The sequence below is a fragment of the Cariama cristata genome, unplaced genomic scaffold (assembly GCF_000690535.1).
Source record: "Cariama cristata isolate BGI_N322 unplaced genomic scaffold, ASM69053v1 scaffold3933, whole genome shotgun sequence".
NCBI classification, from domain to species: Eukaryota; Metazoa; Chordata; class Aves; order Cariamiformes; family Cariamidae; genus Cariama; species Cariama cristata.
The window spans coordinates 1,909-20,060 of record NW_009606528.1 but is presented as its reverse complement, the minus strand read 5'-3'; the positions used below and the strand labels follow the sequence as shown (position 1 = coordinate 20,060).

Below are 18,152 nucleotides of genomic sequence, written 5' to 3'. Positions count from 1 at the left end.
GAAAAGGAGGTGAATATTACATTGAAATTAATATTTTTCTGACAGAAGATGACACCAAGTTTAAGACGAGAATCACTTTTTAGTTAAACTCTCAAGCACCTTCATATTTTTAGAAACAGAAGTTTCTTTTCTTCCTTCCTTTAAACTAACAATTTTACAACTTACCAAAACTTAGCTGGCTACATGATTCATTTCAGAAGAATAAACCATGCATTATAAAGCATTTCAATCATGCTGAACTTCTGATGAAGACTAGCCAATATTTTCATTTTACTCAACTAGTTTGGATAAAACTGATGCTTAAAGCAGCCAACATAGTGCTAGTAATGGATATTGGGGAGTACGTTTATTTTTTATTTTTCTTTTTTTTTTTTTTTAAAATAACTGTTCATGTAAAAGAATATAAATCTTCAAGATATCCAAAGCTTAAAAGAAATGAAAATCATATACATAAGCTATTGTCAGGGGAGCCCTTTTACATGAAGTCATCAAGATTACGACAACAAACAAACAAACAAAATAATTTTAGATTCCCCAATGGAGCATGTACAGAATTCTGTTTGGATGGCATAGATGATGCAGCATTCACACACGTTTAAGGATCTGACACTCCAACATGCAGCCACCGTGGGTGCCTTCATGAGTCTCACAATGAGTGATAACCAGACACAAGCACTGCTGTTCTGCTGCTGTCTGAATAGCTGACCCTTTTTAAAATGAAACTGAGGCTATCGTTTTGGCCGGGTCTTGATTAAGTTATGCAGGTTTTGGTTTAGCAAGGTCATAACTGGCAGTGTCTGCTGCCAGATAACAGCCAAAGCAGGACCAACTGAATTCCTACCATAGACCACAGTGATGGACTCAGACCAGAGACACCACCGCAGTCGGCCGAATCTTCCTGTTGACAAAAAAAGAAGGAATCATTTAATATTAATGACAATTAAATTGCCTGAGAAGTAATCTACATTTTAGTCTTCAACATTTTGAACTATGCTTTTGGTCTTATATATGTTATTTTGCCTAAAATAACAGCAAAATAATTCCTGGAAGTTTGCCTGATTTTTGATACAAAGAGTGGCATTACTACATTAACTATAACCATGGGAGGATTAAATACTTACAAGGCTTACTGCAGTCAGTTAGTAACTAGATGGGATACTTATACAATCAAACAAGAAATGCTATGGGAGATACCTGGGGGGCCCAGTAAACCACATCTATATTACTTAAAACTACATCAGTTGGAGATTTTGAGTATCCCTTTATTGTGAGGAAAGATGGAAGAACAGATAACTTTTCAAGATTAAAAAACAAATATCAGAATATGTTCATGTCCATTTCATCAACATGATCACACATTAAAATGAATATGCTCTGCAGGTGAAGATATGATCAAAGAGAATCCAAAGCCTTTCTCTGTCTCTGATGCCATATTCAAGTACCAAATTTTCTGTTGGCTTTTTGTATGCATTTGATGCAGCCTGTAGAGAAGACACCCTCCAGTTTGAGGGCTCGCTCTGAGCTGCGCCTCTCCATCACACATCAGTGAACCCAACTATCCATTATGCCACACAGCAATCATGTCTCTTTTCCCCACTCCTCCTTACCATTAATTGCTGTTATATGGTCCCACTTTGCCTATAATGCATAGTATCTTTCACATTATGGACTTATTCGGTACTCTGGTTGAAACACATTCAATACCTGTTCTGGAGTCTGTAACGTCTTTACACCTTCTTGTTTCTCAGGACTGATATAATCAATGTTTAGCTGCCTAAAACACCATGACAGTGTTCCAGCCATCCCCTGTCCTGCTCTGTACACCAAGTCTGAGATTCATGGGTTGCTCTGAAGGCTGAAAATATTTGGTTTTCCTCTTGTTTTCACTGTATTCTGTACCCATAGCATAAAAAGACACTTTCTATTTTCCAGGAGATCTCAGGTCTCCAAGGACAAGACAACAGTGTAGGTGGGAAGGGACATATTAGGCATATTAGCCACTGGGGAAACTTCTTGAACAGGAGGAACATGTGCAGGGAAGGACAGACTGTACCTTAACAGTAACAGAGCCCAGCCGCTGGCACAGAAATTGAATAAGTTTTAGAACAGAAAGCAGAGGAAAGCCAATGAGCATGGAACGGCTTCTGGTTCACACTGACATGCCACTGAGGCATATGTAACTAATATTCAATGTGCCTCAGAAAAGGCTGGGGGAGTTGGGGATAAAAAGTACGATCAGGATAAATAAGGAAGGATCATTAAAACACTTTTAATTTATTGGCACGTCCTTAAGCAAAACTTTCAAGCTTCTACACCAATGCTAGGAACAAAATTAAGATGAGGGGAATGAAGACAAGTCATCAATGAAACATCCCAAAATAATACACATATCAGCAACCTGGTGGAAGGAGAATAATCAGTAGGACAGAGCATTGTCAGGCTACCAACTTTGTAAGAATGGTAGTGTAGGACATACAGCAGAAGGAAAGTATGTAAAGGATAATACAAAGTGTAATAGCATAAAAGTATTACAGCAAAAGGAAAGTGTGATGGAATCTCTGTGGGTGAGAAATTTCAAAGTCTAATAATAAAACTGTAATACTAAGATTGCACTGCTGACCACCTGATCAAAGCGACAATATTAATCATGAAATGTTATGTGAGATGAGAGAAGTCACATACAGACTAAATTAATGCCTTATCAAAAAGAAATGTAGAGATCACATTTTTGGATATGGTAAATGACTGCCTTTTGGAATAAACAGTCTTCGAATCTTTCATGGCACATGGGGCCCTCTTCAAAATTATTAGCAGAGAGCTGTTCTGTGTAGCTCTAGTATAGCTCCAGTAGCTCCATAGACCACAATGCAACAGAGTTTAGCATTGTTGTGTGAGAGATCAGGTCAAACAAATCCAAAAGATACCAATTTCAAGAAAGGGAACTAGTTGAAAATTACCAAAAGCAGTTAAAAAGCCCCAAACAACCCCAAAACCAAGAAAACAGAAAAACATCCTTCACAAACAAACAAAAATCAGAAAGCAGAAAAAAACTAGAAGTAGCATCTCAAAAAGCAAGTCCCTCACAAGGACCCAAAAGAATATTTAGAAATGTTGCAGCAGATGTCCAGATAAAATGAATGCCACAATTCGAACAACCACCAACCCACCCCCCTTCCTCTAAAAAAGACAACCCCAAAGCAAAAGAAAGAACACCCCCCCCAAAAAAAAAAACAACAAACACCTCAAAACAAAGCCCAAACCCCCAAACAAACAGCCCTGCATGACTCAGTAGGGAAATGAAGTACACTGTATTAGGGAAAAGGTCAGTATTTAAGAAATCAAGTTTACTAAAATGGGCAAGAACAGGAAAGCATATAAAAATAACAGATTAGATATAAACGGGAAATTAGGAGGGCTGACAAAGAATTTTTGATGATCTCCCTGCAAAATATCCTGAAAATGATAGTAGAAAGTTTTCAATAAATCAAAAGCACGACGCTAAATATGGAGTCAGGGCAACTGATTTATAACAGAGGTGTAAAGAGGGAACTTGGGGATTACAGGGCATAGCAAAGGACTTCAATGAGTTCTTTGTGTCAGTTTTAAGGGGTGAAGACTTTAATGAGATTCCCACCATACACGATGCATTCTTTAAAGCAGAGAGGTCAGAGGAATCAGAATCAGTTTGGAATAAATATACAGAAAATCACATAAAGCAGACAAATTAGACTCAATACGTCATCAGGAATTATAGCATTCACCAACAGTCTCCTTTATAAACGTGGATGTAAAAAAAAACAAAAACAAACAAACCAAAAACCAGTATTCAAGTTCTTCGGGGAAAAAAAAAAAAATTTAAAAAAATCTTTTTTATTCTAAAGCAAATATCTTATGTTAGCTGCTCTTCTTTACTAATAGTAGTCATCTCCAGGCATGTCTCTCTCATCTGTTAGCTTTATAATTTAGTTCTATAATTTTGGTTTAGGTTTTTTTTTTGTAGTTGATTGCACTCCACAAGTTCAAAATTCCTCAGGTTTCCAGTCAACAAGTAAGTGACAAGTGAACTCTGCTGCACCAGATTTGGAGTAGGATGCTAAGATTTGAAGACGCACTGAACTCTCTGGTTTATTTTGTTGGGCTCTGTCACTTTTTGCGTCTGCATTGTGTCTTGTCATGTAGCTTTATTTCTATTCAAAGCACCTAAAAATAACCCTGTTGCTTCTTCCTCACAGTGAGTACTGTCAGAAACAGAATTACCAGTAAAGGTTTCTTCTCACATGAATTCAATGAACAGTATGCAGTGTTACCTCTTGGTATTTAAGATTCTTATCACTGAAATTACTTAGAAAAGTCATCTTTGAAGAAACAGCCTAAAGTAAAGCACGAGGTTTAAAATTTTCCAACAGAGGGGAGATGTCTGGAGAGTAAGTAAGAAGTAAATTGAAGCTCTTAAACAAAACTGCACATAATAATAAGGGGAAAATATCATTATAGTGAAAATGGCATCCAGTATAGATATAGAGTAGATAAGACTTCCACGTATAGAATTATACAGTACTCAGCCTCCATGTCACCTCTGCATTAAACCAAATATTGAGGAAATTATGTTGATGAATTAATCTTACCACTGTATCTACTTGAAAAAAAAAAAAAGTCCTTTCTGTTGCCCATTTCTATTTGCCTTTTGAGATTTTTTTAAAATTACATCACAATTTATGAGCACTGCTTTTACATTCAACAGTTATACTATGTAGAATTTCTATTGGATTGACAAGAAATATTTTAATATTTTTTGCTCTCTCCCTAAGACTACACAAAGCAGTTTTTAAAGGATTCACAACTTCACAACAGTGGAGAATGTCTTGGAAGCCTCATGCAGGAGAGGCATCTTCTTATTATGAATGACAGACTTAAACTGTACTTGACAAAAGTATATAAGGTTTATACACATATTTCAAGGTTGGTGAGACTTTAACTTCATATTGATCAAAGTCACATTGAATTTCTGAGGTTTGTAGACCAATTTACAGTGGTAAACCAGCAGTTCTGCCAAGAAAAATTTCTAAATATTCTCTCTGGAATCAGTTATTCTTTTGTGTCCTAAGCCAAGACAAAAAATAGTAGTGGCAAGGAAGGTACAGTAAATCCTATCTAAATTATTTTTTCCTCCCCAGCATGGCACATTGTAATTTTCTTGTGTGCTTTAAGTGTTGTGAAATTATAAGAAATTAAAAAAAAAAAAAGAGGAGAGAAAGACTGATTTACATAAATTAAAAAAATCAAGAGTTTTATGGAAATGAGTGGGGTCTCATCATTACGTTGGAACCAGATTGAGCAAAACATCAGTTTTGAATGGTCTTCAAAATGTCTTTTTTGAAAACAGTTCCCCTCTTCCTGAGTTTTAAGAAAACTTCTCAGCTGTTTCCTGTAAATGTTATTTTTGAGATTTCTTATAAAATTTCTTAAAATAAATTCCATAGCATCATTTTATCTTATCTTTACCTTACCCTATCTTTACCTCTACCAGAGAAGTTAGACACTGAACTATTTTTAAGCAGTTTCACTGAAATTTTCCAGTCCATTACATTAGTCATTACTATATTAGTTATACAGAAAACCTGAATAACCAACAGGTCAGTTGGGAATGTCCTCTCTTTGGTGTCTTCAAAATAATAGTCTGTATATTATTTCACTTTGAAGAGAGAAAGAATTGGAAAAGAAATTGGAAAGAATCCTCTTTAGCCAGTTTCATTTCACTAGAAGTGTATCAGAAATAAGTCTTGCATTAATAAGTCACATTTCAAATTTCCTTGCATGCTTGAGGTAGAGAAGTGTCAAATCTGAATGTCATCTCCTTCATGTCATGCCTTACTGTGATAACTCTGGAGAGGGTTATTTTACATCACACACTGTGAAAATTATTCAGCACTTGCAGAATGGAAATGAATGCTTTCATGAAACCATATATTAATTGTTAAGTATCAAACCCACATATTCATTGCTATATATCAACATTTCCTTGAAGCCAGTACCAGTCCAAAATTTTAAAGACACACATGGAAATATAAATATACAGATATACACATACATGTCTAAGTCTATGAACATACTTGCTACTCCTTTAGAAGTACACTATTTAATGTACTAAAACTTGGTCTTGAAAGCTTAATCATTTATTAGAACCCATTGTGCTACACTGACTATAAAAAGGATGAAACAACACCTGCCAAAGAGCTTCTGATCTGGCGTTTGATATCAACTAGTTTCCTCAAAGTTATACTTTTTATAAGCATATATTTTAAATGCTTCATATTACATGGAGAACGCTATTGCTTTTACTCAAGAGTGTAATTTCAAGTTCCAATGCATGGTCTTTCATAAATTTTGTGTTACCCTCCTTTGTCTGGACTACCACACAAAGCTGTCAAAGCTGTACAGCTACCCACACATAGATCAGGGATACAGCCAATCCCACCACAATGTATACAGTTGTCTGGGCTCCTAATCACCCTCAAAGCTCCCACTGACATCCCTGGGAGCTGATGGAAACAAGACATTCCCAGAAGGAGCTAAAAGCTTGGAGATTTCTTTTTATTCTCAGGCATGGCAAACAAAACCAGTGTGCATGTACAAAGTAACAGCAAGCTATTCAAGGGAGTGATAAAGACTATTTTGTTATCCTTAAAAAAAAAACAAAAACAAAACCAGCTGCTGTTATTGAACCTGATCAGCTGGTTTGTATCAGTGTTGGCTTCAGTGATTTTAATAAAACTACACAGATTCATGTCCAGTGAGAACCCATTTCCAAAATCACAAAGTTATTAAAAACAGGATGGATGAACAAAATTACCTTTAGAACTTTCTGCTGCCAAAAGTCTATCAGCTAAAATAATATTTCTTGGGTTTCCTGGTATTTTGGTTTGCCTTCTTGAGCAGAAAGACCACTTTGGACAGGAAGAATTCAGCTCAAGGTGAGTCTCTGCTGCTATATGTACATCTGACAGTAACTTTTTAATTAACATAAAGTCATTTGTAGAGCAAATTGCATGAGTAAGAACATAAGATGTTAATTTTCTAGATTTCAATGGGAAATACCACTGGCTTGGGGGAAGGGACTTTTACCCTTCCTTACAACCTTCAGCCATGGCTGTGCAAGTTCCTAGGTTTGCTAGAAATTATATCATTTAAATACAGAATTGGAAACTTCAAAATTACTCAAATATAGCTGTTAAACAGAAATTTAAGCTTTTTTTCACTGATGTTTGAGTGATATTAATTGAACCTTCCCCCAAGTATAAAGAGAACAGAAATTATTGAGAAAATTAATGCTCTAAATTGTTACAATTTTCAATATTTTACTATACTAACTCTAAAAAATTACCTCTAAGTTTCCATTTCTGCCTCTGAGTTGGCTTTACCTTGATAGATATGTTAGTATCTCCCTCTAGTGGTTTTCTGAGTAATAATATCGATCACAAACCCCTCCACAAGGTCATGGATTTTATTCTCTTTAGGTCAGCAGTTCTCTTGCACACATGTCACTAGCACAGCACCACACTCTCACAACATTAAACATGACACAGTCTAAAATGCCAAAGCTTTCGTTATGAACTCCAGAGTCTGCACTAGGTCAACATGCAGGACTTCATGTATCCATGTATTTCCTTAGAAGAAAAAAAACACCTTCTGCTGTAATTAGGAAATGAGTATGTGTAGGTTGCAAAAAATTAAAAAGTAAAAATACAATTTTACTGAATTCGTAGCTTAACCAAATTGATGCACACTTTTACCTTCCACCATTAACATTTGCATTAATTTGAATGCAGTGAAAACTCCCTACTCTTCTCAATAGCAACACTTACTCCTACACAGAACACTCATTCTTGTTATCCCTAAGCACAGCTTTATTTTTACAGGTATTATAGTCTCTTCTAATTACTTTGTACCTTTGTTTGTCTCTGCGCAGAAAATTTTTTTCTTCTCTTTCATTTTAACAGGGACAAGGGAAAAATGTTTTGAAGCGAATGACACTGATCCAGTTGGTACATGTGCAATCTCAAAGAGCCAACCATATAAACCCAACAGGTTCCCGTGTCTTTGTATTTGCTATGGGAGAGGCCCTTGTCTTCTGTAATTGTGATTTATAAGGCTCCAGACAGGGTTTTTTCATATTTAATTTCCCTTAATATTGCAATAATCATTTGCTCCAGATTGTTGCTTTTGGGACTCGCTTCATTCTGTTTCTTTTGTACACTGGGTAAGTAAAAAAGCCTGCTAATATTTAAGCTAAGAACAAAACAAAAAATTAGAGAAAGTAACTGACCATCCACACCACATGAAAACTTGCAGAAAAATGAAGATAGGAGCAGACGTCATGGCAGAGGCACGACTCGTTGTGCATATAGGCTGATCCTATTAATAACGGGCAAAGTAGCAAGTAGAGGAAAGGAAAGAAAACACAGAAAAAAAGACATACAAGATGAGATATCATGCAGATTGCTGGCAGTTAGCAGAGTTAATGTGAAAGCATCCACCCAAGAGCAAGAGATTCACAGCAAATTTTGCAAAGAAACTTAACCAAAACAATCCACTGTTACAAAACACATGACTTACACACCAATTAGCACATCAAGCTAGTGAGCAAGAGTTGCACTTTCACACACAATCGTATCGTGAGGATTTGGAATATTTACAATGGCCAAATAGCTTTTGGACGGTGTTTCAACTTTGTTTAACCTTTGTTGGCCAGTAATAAGACTTCCTTTTTAAAATAAAATTTGGTTACTAGAAAAATGCATTGAATACCAACTGTCTGGACTTTTTTAACACTACTGACATCTCAGTAATTTTGACTCATTAAAGAAAAGCAGAGAATATACTGGAACACAACATCGTATACAGCAGTTATAGCCAACTAACTGCACTAGTTTTGGACAATCTTTCCTTTGCAGAAGTAAGATGAGGCATTACAAATGCATTTTAAAAATATTTATTTTATTTAATGGCAGGTACTTCCCTGTTCAATACTTTTTGTCTTGAAATTTATTCTGAACAACTTGAATTCAACATATTCTCTTTTGTACAGTATTTTGAAAGGAAAGACAGAGAGTATATTCAAAGTAATTTATATATGTGGCACAGCTATAATTTTTCTCCTTCAAAACCATAATGTATACAATGCAGGGAGTACTAAACAGCATAGTTTTACTGATTTCAGTAAAGCAATGCACTTTTACACCTGTTAAGAATGTGACGTAAGGTCACTATACATTCACAGAATTTCTAAGAGGAGCAACATCCTAAACCAGATAGAATGTTTTTAAACATTTAACAACACCTAAAATAATATTTGGACACACTCACATAAAAATACTACTTCTAAACCAGGATTATAATCTATTTGTGAAAGTCATACAAGAACTGGATTTCACAGCACCATACAGAGATCATCAGTTTTATGCTTGCTGATGTTTTTTTTTAAGTGGGAATCATGTGTGAAAGTGCAACAATTATAGGAAAGGCAGATAAGAAAGCAGCTGTTAATTTTATGTTAATTATGGGATAATTGAAATAGAGTGGCTATGGTCTAGAGTGAACAGTATGTTTAGTGATAGATAGGTTACCAGGCACCAAGGTACATTTAAATATAGTTTTCACTGCTCTTCTAAAACAGCTCTACAATTGTTTTTAAAGATAGTCCTAAAGTCTTACAAGTTCAATTTTACCTGTTTGGCTTCATCAAAACAGACATCAGGACCTTTTCTGTATCTAGGGTGTTTGACCATTTCACAAGGATTTGGCCCTTCATCTGTTTCTCTGGTTAAGGAGCATGACTGGTTTTTCTGCATTGTACATTAGCAGGATTAACATTCTGGTTTTACTTTCATGGGAGAAGAGAAGATTTATGCTAATTCAGATAGTACTGAAATAAACATCGATAGTCACAGTTCCTTGTTTAAATTAAACCAAACCAAACCAACCCTCCAACCCTCCAGACAAATTGAAATCAAATATTCTTTTTTTTTCCACACTGCTTTAGTAAAGAAAATAAACAACCTGCATGAATTTTTAGAACCAGTACTTCCAGAACCATATACAAAATAAAAAATAAAAGCTGAGGTTTTTTAAGATTTTCTGTATTGCTTTTATTACCGTTGCATAAACACTACAGAAAATATTTGATAAAGTAGTAAGATTTCAATGGTGCTGATTGATTATAGCATATGTCACCATTGAGTTATTCTGCTAAAATGAAGATACCCAGCAAAAGCAAGGAAGCCTATTTGGAAAAGTAATGCTACATATATAGGCTGAAAATTTTAGTGCAGGCCTATGAGAACTACTGGGTTTATTATGTGTACACCTATATTACCCCAAGAATCATAGATAAGCTCATCCTACTGTAGGAGTTGATAGCAAATGACAGAAAACCTAATCAGATCTCATTAGCATTTCAGTGATGGAGACAGAGAAAATGGCATCCAAACTACCAGCGGAACAGCAGGACAGAAATGGGAGCAGTGACATGCTATTAATTAGCTAACTGTAAACATGACGTAATGCTTTAGCTTATGACTCTGAAATCTGTAATTGCTGATATTTAAATGTAAATGCTATACTTCACATTTGCCACAGGCTAAGAGGGGACACAAGCCATTGCAGCACACTTGAAAGGCACAGATATGGTAAACTGCAAAACCGTCTTCTGCTGAAACTTGCTTATATTACCATTCAGTATGTTAAAGGGTTTTTTATTCCGCTGTTGGCAGTGCACACATTAAAGCTAAGCTAGAGTGTTTTTAAAAAATTGAGCACCAAAACTTTACATACCTTAGTAGCTCGAAATTCTACTTGAAACAATTCTGTTCATGCGCTACTGTGGAGTACTACAGTAGCCTCATTGCAATGAGTGTGGATGGCCAATGGAAGAGAAAGCAAGAGGACAGGGAATTTAGTTCTACAGATCTACATCTGTCTTCATTCAGATGTTACCAGAGTCATCTCCCCTTTCCTCTGCCAGGGCCCAGCTGAAAGGGAAGTCAAAATGTAGAAATACTCTAAAAGATGATGTGCACAAGCAAAGCTGTACCAGCCAGGAGGAAGCAGAGTCTGATAATAACTATCTGAATAGCACCCAAAGGTCATTCTGTCTGCTTGTGTGATGTTACGCTACATCTGCATTTCACAATGTACCTTAGTTATAGGAAAGAGAGAATAGCTTAGTAGTGCATAGTTGGAACAAAAATAAAATAGTTCATCTAGTCAATATAAGCCCACCCAGCTGCTCTGGCTGCCATTTGAGGTCATTTACTCCTTTCTAGAAGGTTTGGGCCCCACAGGGAAATGCATGTGCCTATTTCCCATCAAACACGCTTCATTTTCTATAGCAAGTGCTGTCTATAAATTCAGACAGTGGCAACAGTTAATCAAACTGTCATGGACTGGAGCCAGTTAGAATATTAGGCTGTGTTTACATAGTTCTGTGATGACATGGATGTTGCTTCCACTCCAACGTAACTTCCTTTTCAGCCCAAGTGTAGATGGAATTCCAGTTGGATTAATGTGGCAATGAACACATTGCTTGTGCCAAAGAAACACAGTGATCTCTACCATCACATGCTTTTCTTTCAGGAGTGGGAGAGACTGTCTGAACTAACTTCCTGACATGGACAAAGGTATTACTAATTGTTTTCCATATTCTGTCATAATAATCCAAAGTATGATTTGATTTACTGTCTCTGGCATGCTCTCCTCAAGTATATAGAGCAGAGGAAAATTGAGGTGAATTTCATCTGGCCTAATACATGTGTGTGTTGAGTTTATCTATTTCCATCACCACCACCTACAGGTATCTACTGGACTGAACAGGCTAAAGGCATAGAGATTGGCTTGAAGGTAGTTGTAAATTAGAACAACCTTCCATTTAATTTTAATGCATGTGTTGAAAGGACTCTGCTTAGCATGTATGCCACCTATGTCTCCAGCCAGCTCTGAAGAAATTCTATGCTAGCAGCTGGATAAACTCTAGCCTCTGATGGTTAAAGCAGTTTACACAAAAAGCAAGCAGTTCTCACTGGCACTGAGCACACACTAAAGTGCCTTCATCACTTCACCTCAACATTGCAGGTATCAGTGCAGCATCCCAACTTTTCATGACCAAAGACTCTTATCTTCTTGTTGCCCATTTTTTTTTTTTAATTTCTCTAGACAAACATACCCTTGTCCTTTCTAAAGGCTGAACAAACCCAGGACTCTCAGGCTCCCCTTGCCTGTCCTGCGCTCCAGATGCCAACCACCTTAGTGGCCCTTCACTGGACTTCCTCCAGTATGTCAGTGTGGTACTGGGGAGCGCCAAACTGTACAGAGCACTCCAGATGTGGTCTCACCAGTGCTGAAGAAATGGGATGGATCAATTCCCCCAACCTGCTCACTACACTCTTGCTAACATAGCCCAGGATGTGGCCCTCTTTAATCACAAGGAACAGTGCCAACTGATGTTCACCTTCTTGTTCCTCATGATCTTCAAGTCCTTTTCTGCAAAGCTGTTTCTAGTCACTCCCTCCCCAGCCTGTCCAGCTGCATGTCATTACTCTGTCCTTGGTCCAAGACTTTGCATCTGCTTTTTTGAAACTTCATTAAGTTCTTGCGAGCCCATTTCTGCTTAGGTCCTCACAAATAACAGCTTTGCTCTCCACCTCAATGACTGCTGCCTCAGATGATTTGTGGTATCATCCAGAAATATCTGCTGCTTCAAGTACTCCAGTGGCAACCATGCTACTAACATGTACGTAAACAGGCCCTTTTTTTCCAAATATATTCCAGTATATCATAGCCAAAAATCAATCCACACTACTAAATAACATGATTTTAAAGGATACCCGGCTTCTCTGCTTGCATCAGTGGCTTTGGGTCACAGGAGCGGCACAGCAGTTGGCTGTCACTAATAATGAATACTAGATTGGTGTTTGAAATCTTCTCTGCATGATAAAGTCTGGAAAAAAAGCCAACAAAAATCTATGTTTAAATGAAGCAAGGAAATCCGTATTTGAGAACGACACACAGTATTGGAATACAAGTAATCCAACTTCATAGATTCAGTCTGCCTGCTACTGTTTATCTTTTCCATTAATGAACAGCAAGAAAGATTTATAACAAATTTTGTAATCTTTTTGACATTTCCATGGTTCCTTCTTTCAACTAGACTTATTAGTGGAAAAAATGGAAAAGAGCATAAAATGACTTTAATTGAGTTAATAGCTACTGCTACAATAGTAGCTGTACTGAGAAATAAAGTCAGTTCAGCATGAATTCTTCCCCTAAAAACACTGAGAAAACCCCCAACCACAAAAACAAACAAACAAACAAAACCCCAACACATAAACCTGTCTGTATGAAGGGTGAGAAAGAGATTTAGGGTATGTACGCCGTGCATTGGATGTATATTTGCTGTGATTTTATGTACATATAATTTCACAAAAGACCTTTAAGTTAGTAGGGTCATTTTCATTTCCCAGCATTATACCTTTAAGCTATAGATACTACACTTCATGCCTTAGATACTAAAGGTAAGGATATTTCTGGATTTTTTCAAGGATAATTTTCATATACAATTTAAAATTACTGGAAAGGTAGACATACATTCAAAAAAGCAGAGAAAAAAACTTAATATTTCTTAGTCATTAATAAAATACACTCTATCTGTCAAAAAGAGGTAAATTCAGGACAATCTAACAGGTTGATTGCTTTTAGTGGATTCTAAATACTCTTCATACACATATAAAATAACACGTCTTTTCATATAGCTGGTTACCACTTTATAAGCAGAGTTTTATTACTTAGGTGTGAATTGATTGGATTATTTCTGAAATTTCACAGATGATGAATTTGTACCACTGATTGGGTATAATAAAAGCACAAAATATCTGTTAATTAAATAACTGATGTTGTGATTACATAGCTGATTGTTTTAACCAGCTTAAACTGTCCTTTCATGCTCATTCCCGCACTGTGGCACTATTTTTGCAATATTAGCATAATAATTTCTGTAGCCTTTCAGTAAACTGAACTCAGGAACTCTTCTGAAAACCCTCCAGATTAAAAAGAAAAGACACAACCAAAACCCAAACCAAAAAACCCTACAAAAATCAAAAACAAACCCAAAAAACCCAGCTCAACAAGTTCTCGGCACAACCAGGTACCACACAAACACATACTAGCAACATGGAGGAGGAAGTATGGAAGTGGGAAAAAATATCTGTGTGTTTTGGCTGTATTCACCATTCTCCAATGTCCTCTGTTCCTGGCTTGAAATATCGTCTTCAAGGAGTTTGAAATCTCCTTTTGAAATGTTAATTTCAATTTCCAAGACATTTTCAGAAACTCTTAATGTATGCAAACTTTCAACCCAGCAGGTTTTTGTATGAAACACAGAACCAAGTCCAAGCTGCTATGTTTCTAAAGTATTCAATTTTTTTAACATAACATTAAACATCATCTTGAATAGGCACATGGAGCCTGAAGAGTAATTCTTTTAAACACAAAACAAAACAGAACTGTTTGCTTAATAAGACCTACAGCTCTTAAATCATGAGCATTATTGACTAGAAGGTAAATTTGAAAATAAATTGCATAATTTTCTTGACCATAAAAATTCCAATACATAACCAGATTAAAGAAAATCGTCTCCTGAGTATTGCAGAACACCTTTAAGTTCATATAATAAATTAAAAGGAAATAAATTTTAACAAGAGATAGAAATACAATTTTAATGGAGCATATACAGATGATAAAACAAAAATTTGGCTAAAATATCTCTATAATTATTACAATTAAAATTCATTCTAAACAAATACAAAGACAATGTAATTTATTGTTTTACTGCCTATATACTTCTCTGTCTTGCTTATGTAAGTTTGGTGTAACTAATCCAAAATATATTTTTTGTTCTTGATAATAGTGTCATTATCTTTTGTAAAATAAATGAATATCCAAAAGTTATTATTTACGTTGAAGAAATTTTACCTGGAGCAGTTTATACAGTCTACAATCCCACCAAAAGATTTATCATCATTTTCAAAGAAATATTGAGTTTGCTCAGTGATACAGCTTGTTTTAGGCAGGGCAGCACTGAAATCATCATCTTCCATATCAGCTGACAGAAAGAAAAAAAAATAAATAAACAATGACATTTTTAAGTCACAGACACAATGGGGAGATCCAAATATGGCCCCCAGTCTAGATTCTTACCTTCTACTTCACTCAAAGTTGACTCTTTAACATTCTCTTGACTTACCTGCTTCAAGAAAACGTGGAAAAGTCAAGCTCAAAAACAGCTGCTGTAAGATAGACCTGAACACAGAAAGACAATACATATTTGTTAAAGGCTATTTGTCTTCTTTGTATTTTAATGGATCCTTAAGAACTACTCAAATAAGACACGGCTTATTATGCTTTTGCCACTTATTAAAGTTGTGTTTCTTTAAACCTTACAGTTTGACTCTGGTTTTCTTTTCACACTTTCTCCCAGGTCATCTTTCACACTAATCTTTTATTTTACTGTTGAGATTTGCTATCATTTGTGCCCACAACTCACATAATGGAAATGTTATCATGCCATCCATGTCCTCTTTTTATACCTCTGCAGGAGGTGGAAGAGCCATATTGGTGTTCTTCTAATACTTAAGCCAACCAGAACTCCTTTTGAACACACTCAGGGAAAATGCTCCTGAATTAGATACTTCACACTGATTAAGGTTCATTAAATTCCTGAGGAGATGAACACTGGAATATTACAAGTATATTATAAAAATAATTACTGTAGCAGTTGACTTTTAAAATCATCTCTATTCCTGCTCTTGAGGTATGGAACTTATTTTCCTCCTAGATGCTGCCAAAACACTTGGGCTTAAAGAGGTCCATTTATTTCAAATTATTTTTCTTCACTCCTGATCATATTTTTCCTATTTTATATACCTGAAGCAAGTACTGGCTTGCCACAAATCTGGCCCCCTTCTCCTCTACCAACCTGCAAAAACAGTAATTGCAACAGTTGTATTCCTTGACCCCCTGCTTCTGCTTAAACGTTCCTAAGCTGTAGTTTCCTGTCATAATGTTTTATGTTTGTTTCTACCTACAAATATGACCTGATCTTTCCTCATCTCATTCTGCTCTAATGCCTGTTCTGCAGAGAGAAAGGACTGTAGAAGTTTATTCAGCCCCCAAAGTTTATTCCTTTTCTCCTTATCCAGCATGATCCATGTGTAAAGAAACTGAATCTGCCCATCTTCTTTCCAGCAGAGGCATTGCCTGAAGGAGCTCTGGATTCACACCCACAACTTTGTGCTTTGAATCATCAGATGGACAGCACACCATCTGTCATGGACGAGAAGAGACCTGATGCCATTCAACTGTGATGCAAAATAGTAATCTTTCGTCAGGGCTTACCGCAGAATTTACAGGGACCTGAGTAAAAAAGGCAGCCTGGGAAAACTGTAAAATCTTCTGAGTTAAAAGAGCATGAAGGAGAAATGCTACGTACTCTCTTAACCACACGCTGATGTAGCCCATATAAATTTTGAAAATTATCACTCATACCTTTATCCCATATTGTTGCTTGAAACACTATAGTTTTCTTTAATAACCTGGTTTCTCTTATTTCCCTGCATTTGCTTTTGCCAGGTGCCTCAGTGAATCCATTTTTGGTCAGCCCTTTTCACTCTGCGTGCTTAATGGCCTTCTCTGTCTGCTTCTGACCTAGATTCCATTAAAAATATGTCCACAGAAAGTACTTTCATGTGGAGCTTTCAAGTTAAACATCACACAAAATAAACCTCAGGTCTAAATTGAGCCCAGACCACTGAGTCTGATTTGAACACTGATAAACTAAAGCTTCTCTGTTTGAGAAGAGCTCAAGTTTCTCTTCTGGATTATTGCCCATTGCCAGTTTTTGAGGTTTGCTGTTGTCAAAGAAAACAGTTTTTTGCTGTTGCTGCTAACGAAATGTAACCAACAATAAAAACCAACATACAATCTTCATAGTGCATCTGTGAGAAAATTACTACGTCTGTTCAGCTGCTATATATTTTAACTCTTATCTTCATAAGGTAGGTAATGTATTCCAGCTTGATAATAATTATAAAAAAATAAGCATAATGAAACTTTAGAAAAAGGAACAGTCTCCAAGGGTGCAACTCGCACCAATGCAAAAGCATCACATCAGTCCAAATTACTTATCCCAATGTGGAAGTAGCAGACAGGGGTGTCTATCTACATGGCTCTGAAATAGGTAGAATTATTTCTGTGGCTATTATTAATAATGCACAAACCAAAGTCAAAAGAAAAGGAAACTCCTAAATGGATCTTTAGTTTTAAAATGTTTCCAGTATTCTGACTGTGAAAGATAAAACCTAACTACTAGTGCAATCCTGCCTCTCTCAAGGTCAATCCCAAAACTCCGTAACAGTCCAAATATACCAACTTTTCCCCTCAGCTATAGAAAATGCTACTACAACGACTATAGAGTTATCCAAAGTGCTTTATATGTATTTGCTTCCTTGAAATAGTTCAGTGGTGCTTGTCACACTCCATTTCAAAGAGCTAACTAACAATTATAATGAGAACCTTTAACTGAACTGTGCCATCAGGTAACACACTGGTTATCCTGCAGTCTGAAGCAGGACCTCTTTACAGTTTGTATTACAGAAGCTTCTTTGCTCACAAGCTAGTGGGGCTTATTGACAGAGCTTTAAACTAGACTTGAAGGGGGAAGGGGGTAGTATCAGGCTTGCCCATGGCAAGCTGTGGGATGACATGCCATGGTTAGAGAGACAGGGTGCCAGTGAGGGCCCCTCAGCCTGTTGCTCTGAGATGTGCTGGCTACACTGCAGCACACAGTGTCTTAAGGAGATGAGCCAGGGACTCCTGAGGTAATAGGAGCCTACATGGAAACAACAGTGAAATACCTTAAACGAATTAAGGGGTGTTCCTCTAAGAAGGTGAAACAGCCGACAGCCCAGCTGAAGTGCCTCTACACCAACGCACACACCATGGGCAACAATCAGGAGAAGCTGGAAGCCATCATGCTGCTAGAAAGCTACGACCTAGTTGCCATTACTGAAACTTGGTGGGACAAATCCCATGACTGGAGTGCGACT

General features: G+C 36.6%; 1 protein-coding gene across 1 annotated transcript; it reads right to left on the bottom strand.

Moving 5' to 3' along the window:
• Positions 1-374: 374 nt before the first annotated feature.
• On the bottom strand, positions 375-16,936 carry LOC104158671 (voltage-dependent calcium channel subunit alpha-2/delta-1-like). The gene is made up of 6 exons (XM_009696385.1): positions 16,830-16,936; positions 15,293-15,348; positions 15,022-15,151; positions 12,879-12,991; positions 9,726-9,808; positions 375-898 (listed from the first exon to the last, which is right to left on the bottom strand). Exons 1-6 carry the CDS (start codon positions 16,934-16,936, stop codon positions 782-784), a joined length of 606 nt encoding a protein of 201 aa, XP_009694687.1. The 3' UTR covers positions 375-781.
• Between the last annotated feature and the right edge of the window lie 1,216 nt (positions 16,937-18,152).

Excerpts from the sequence above, each read along its gene's own strand:
- LOC104158671 (XM_009696385.1), bottom strand. The coding sequence starts at position 16,936 with ATGGGCAATAATCCAGAAGAGAAACTTGAGCTCTTCTCAAACAGAGAA. Across the intron at positions 15,349-16,829 it reads GGGCTCAATTTAGACCTGAG|GTCTATCTTACAGCAGCTGT; the intron begins GTTTATTTTGTG and ends TTCTGTGTTCAG. Across the intron at positions 899-9,725 it reads GTTTTGATGAAGCCAAACAG|GAAGATTCGGCCGACTGCGG; the intron begins GTAAAATTGAAC and ends TTTTGTCAACAG.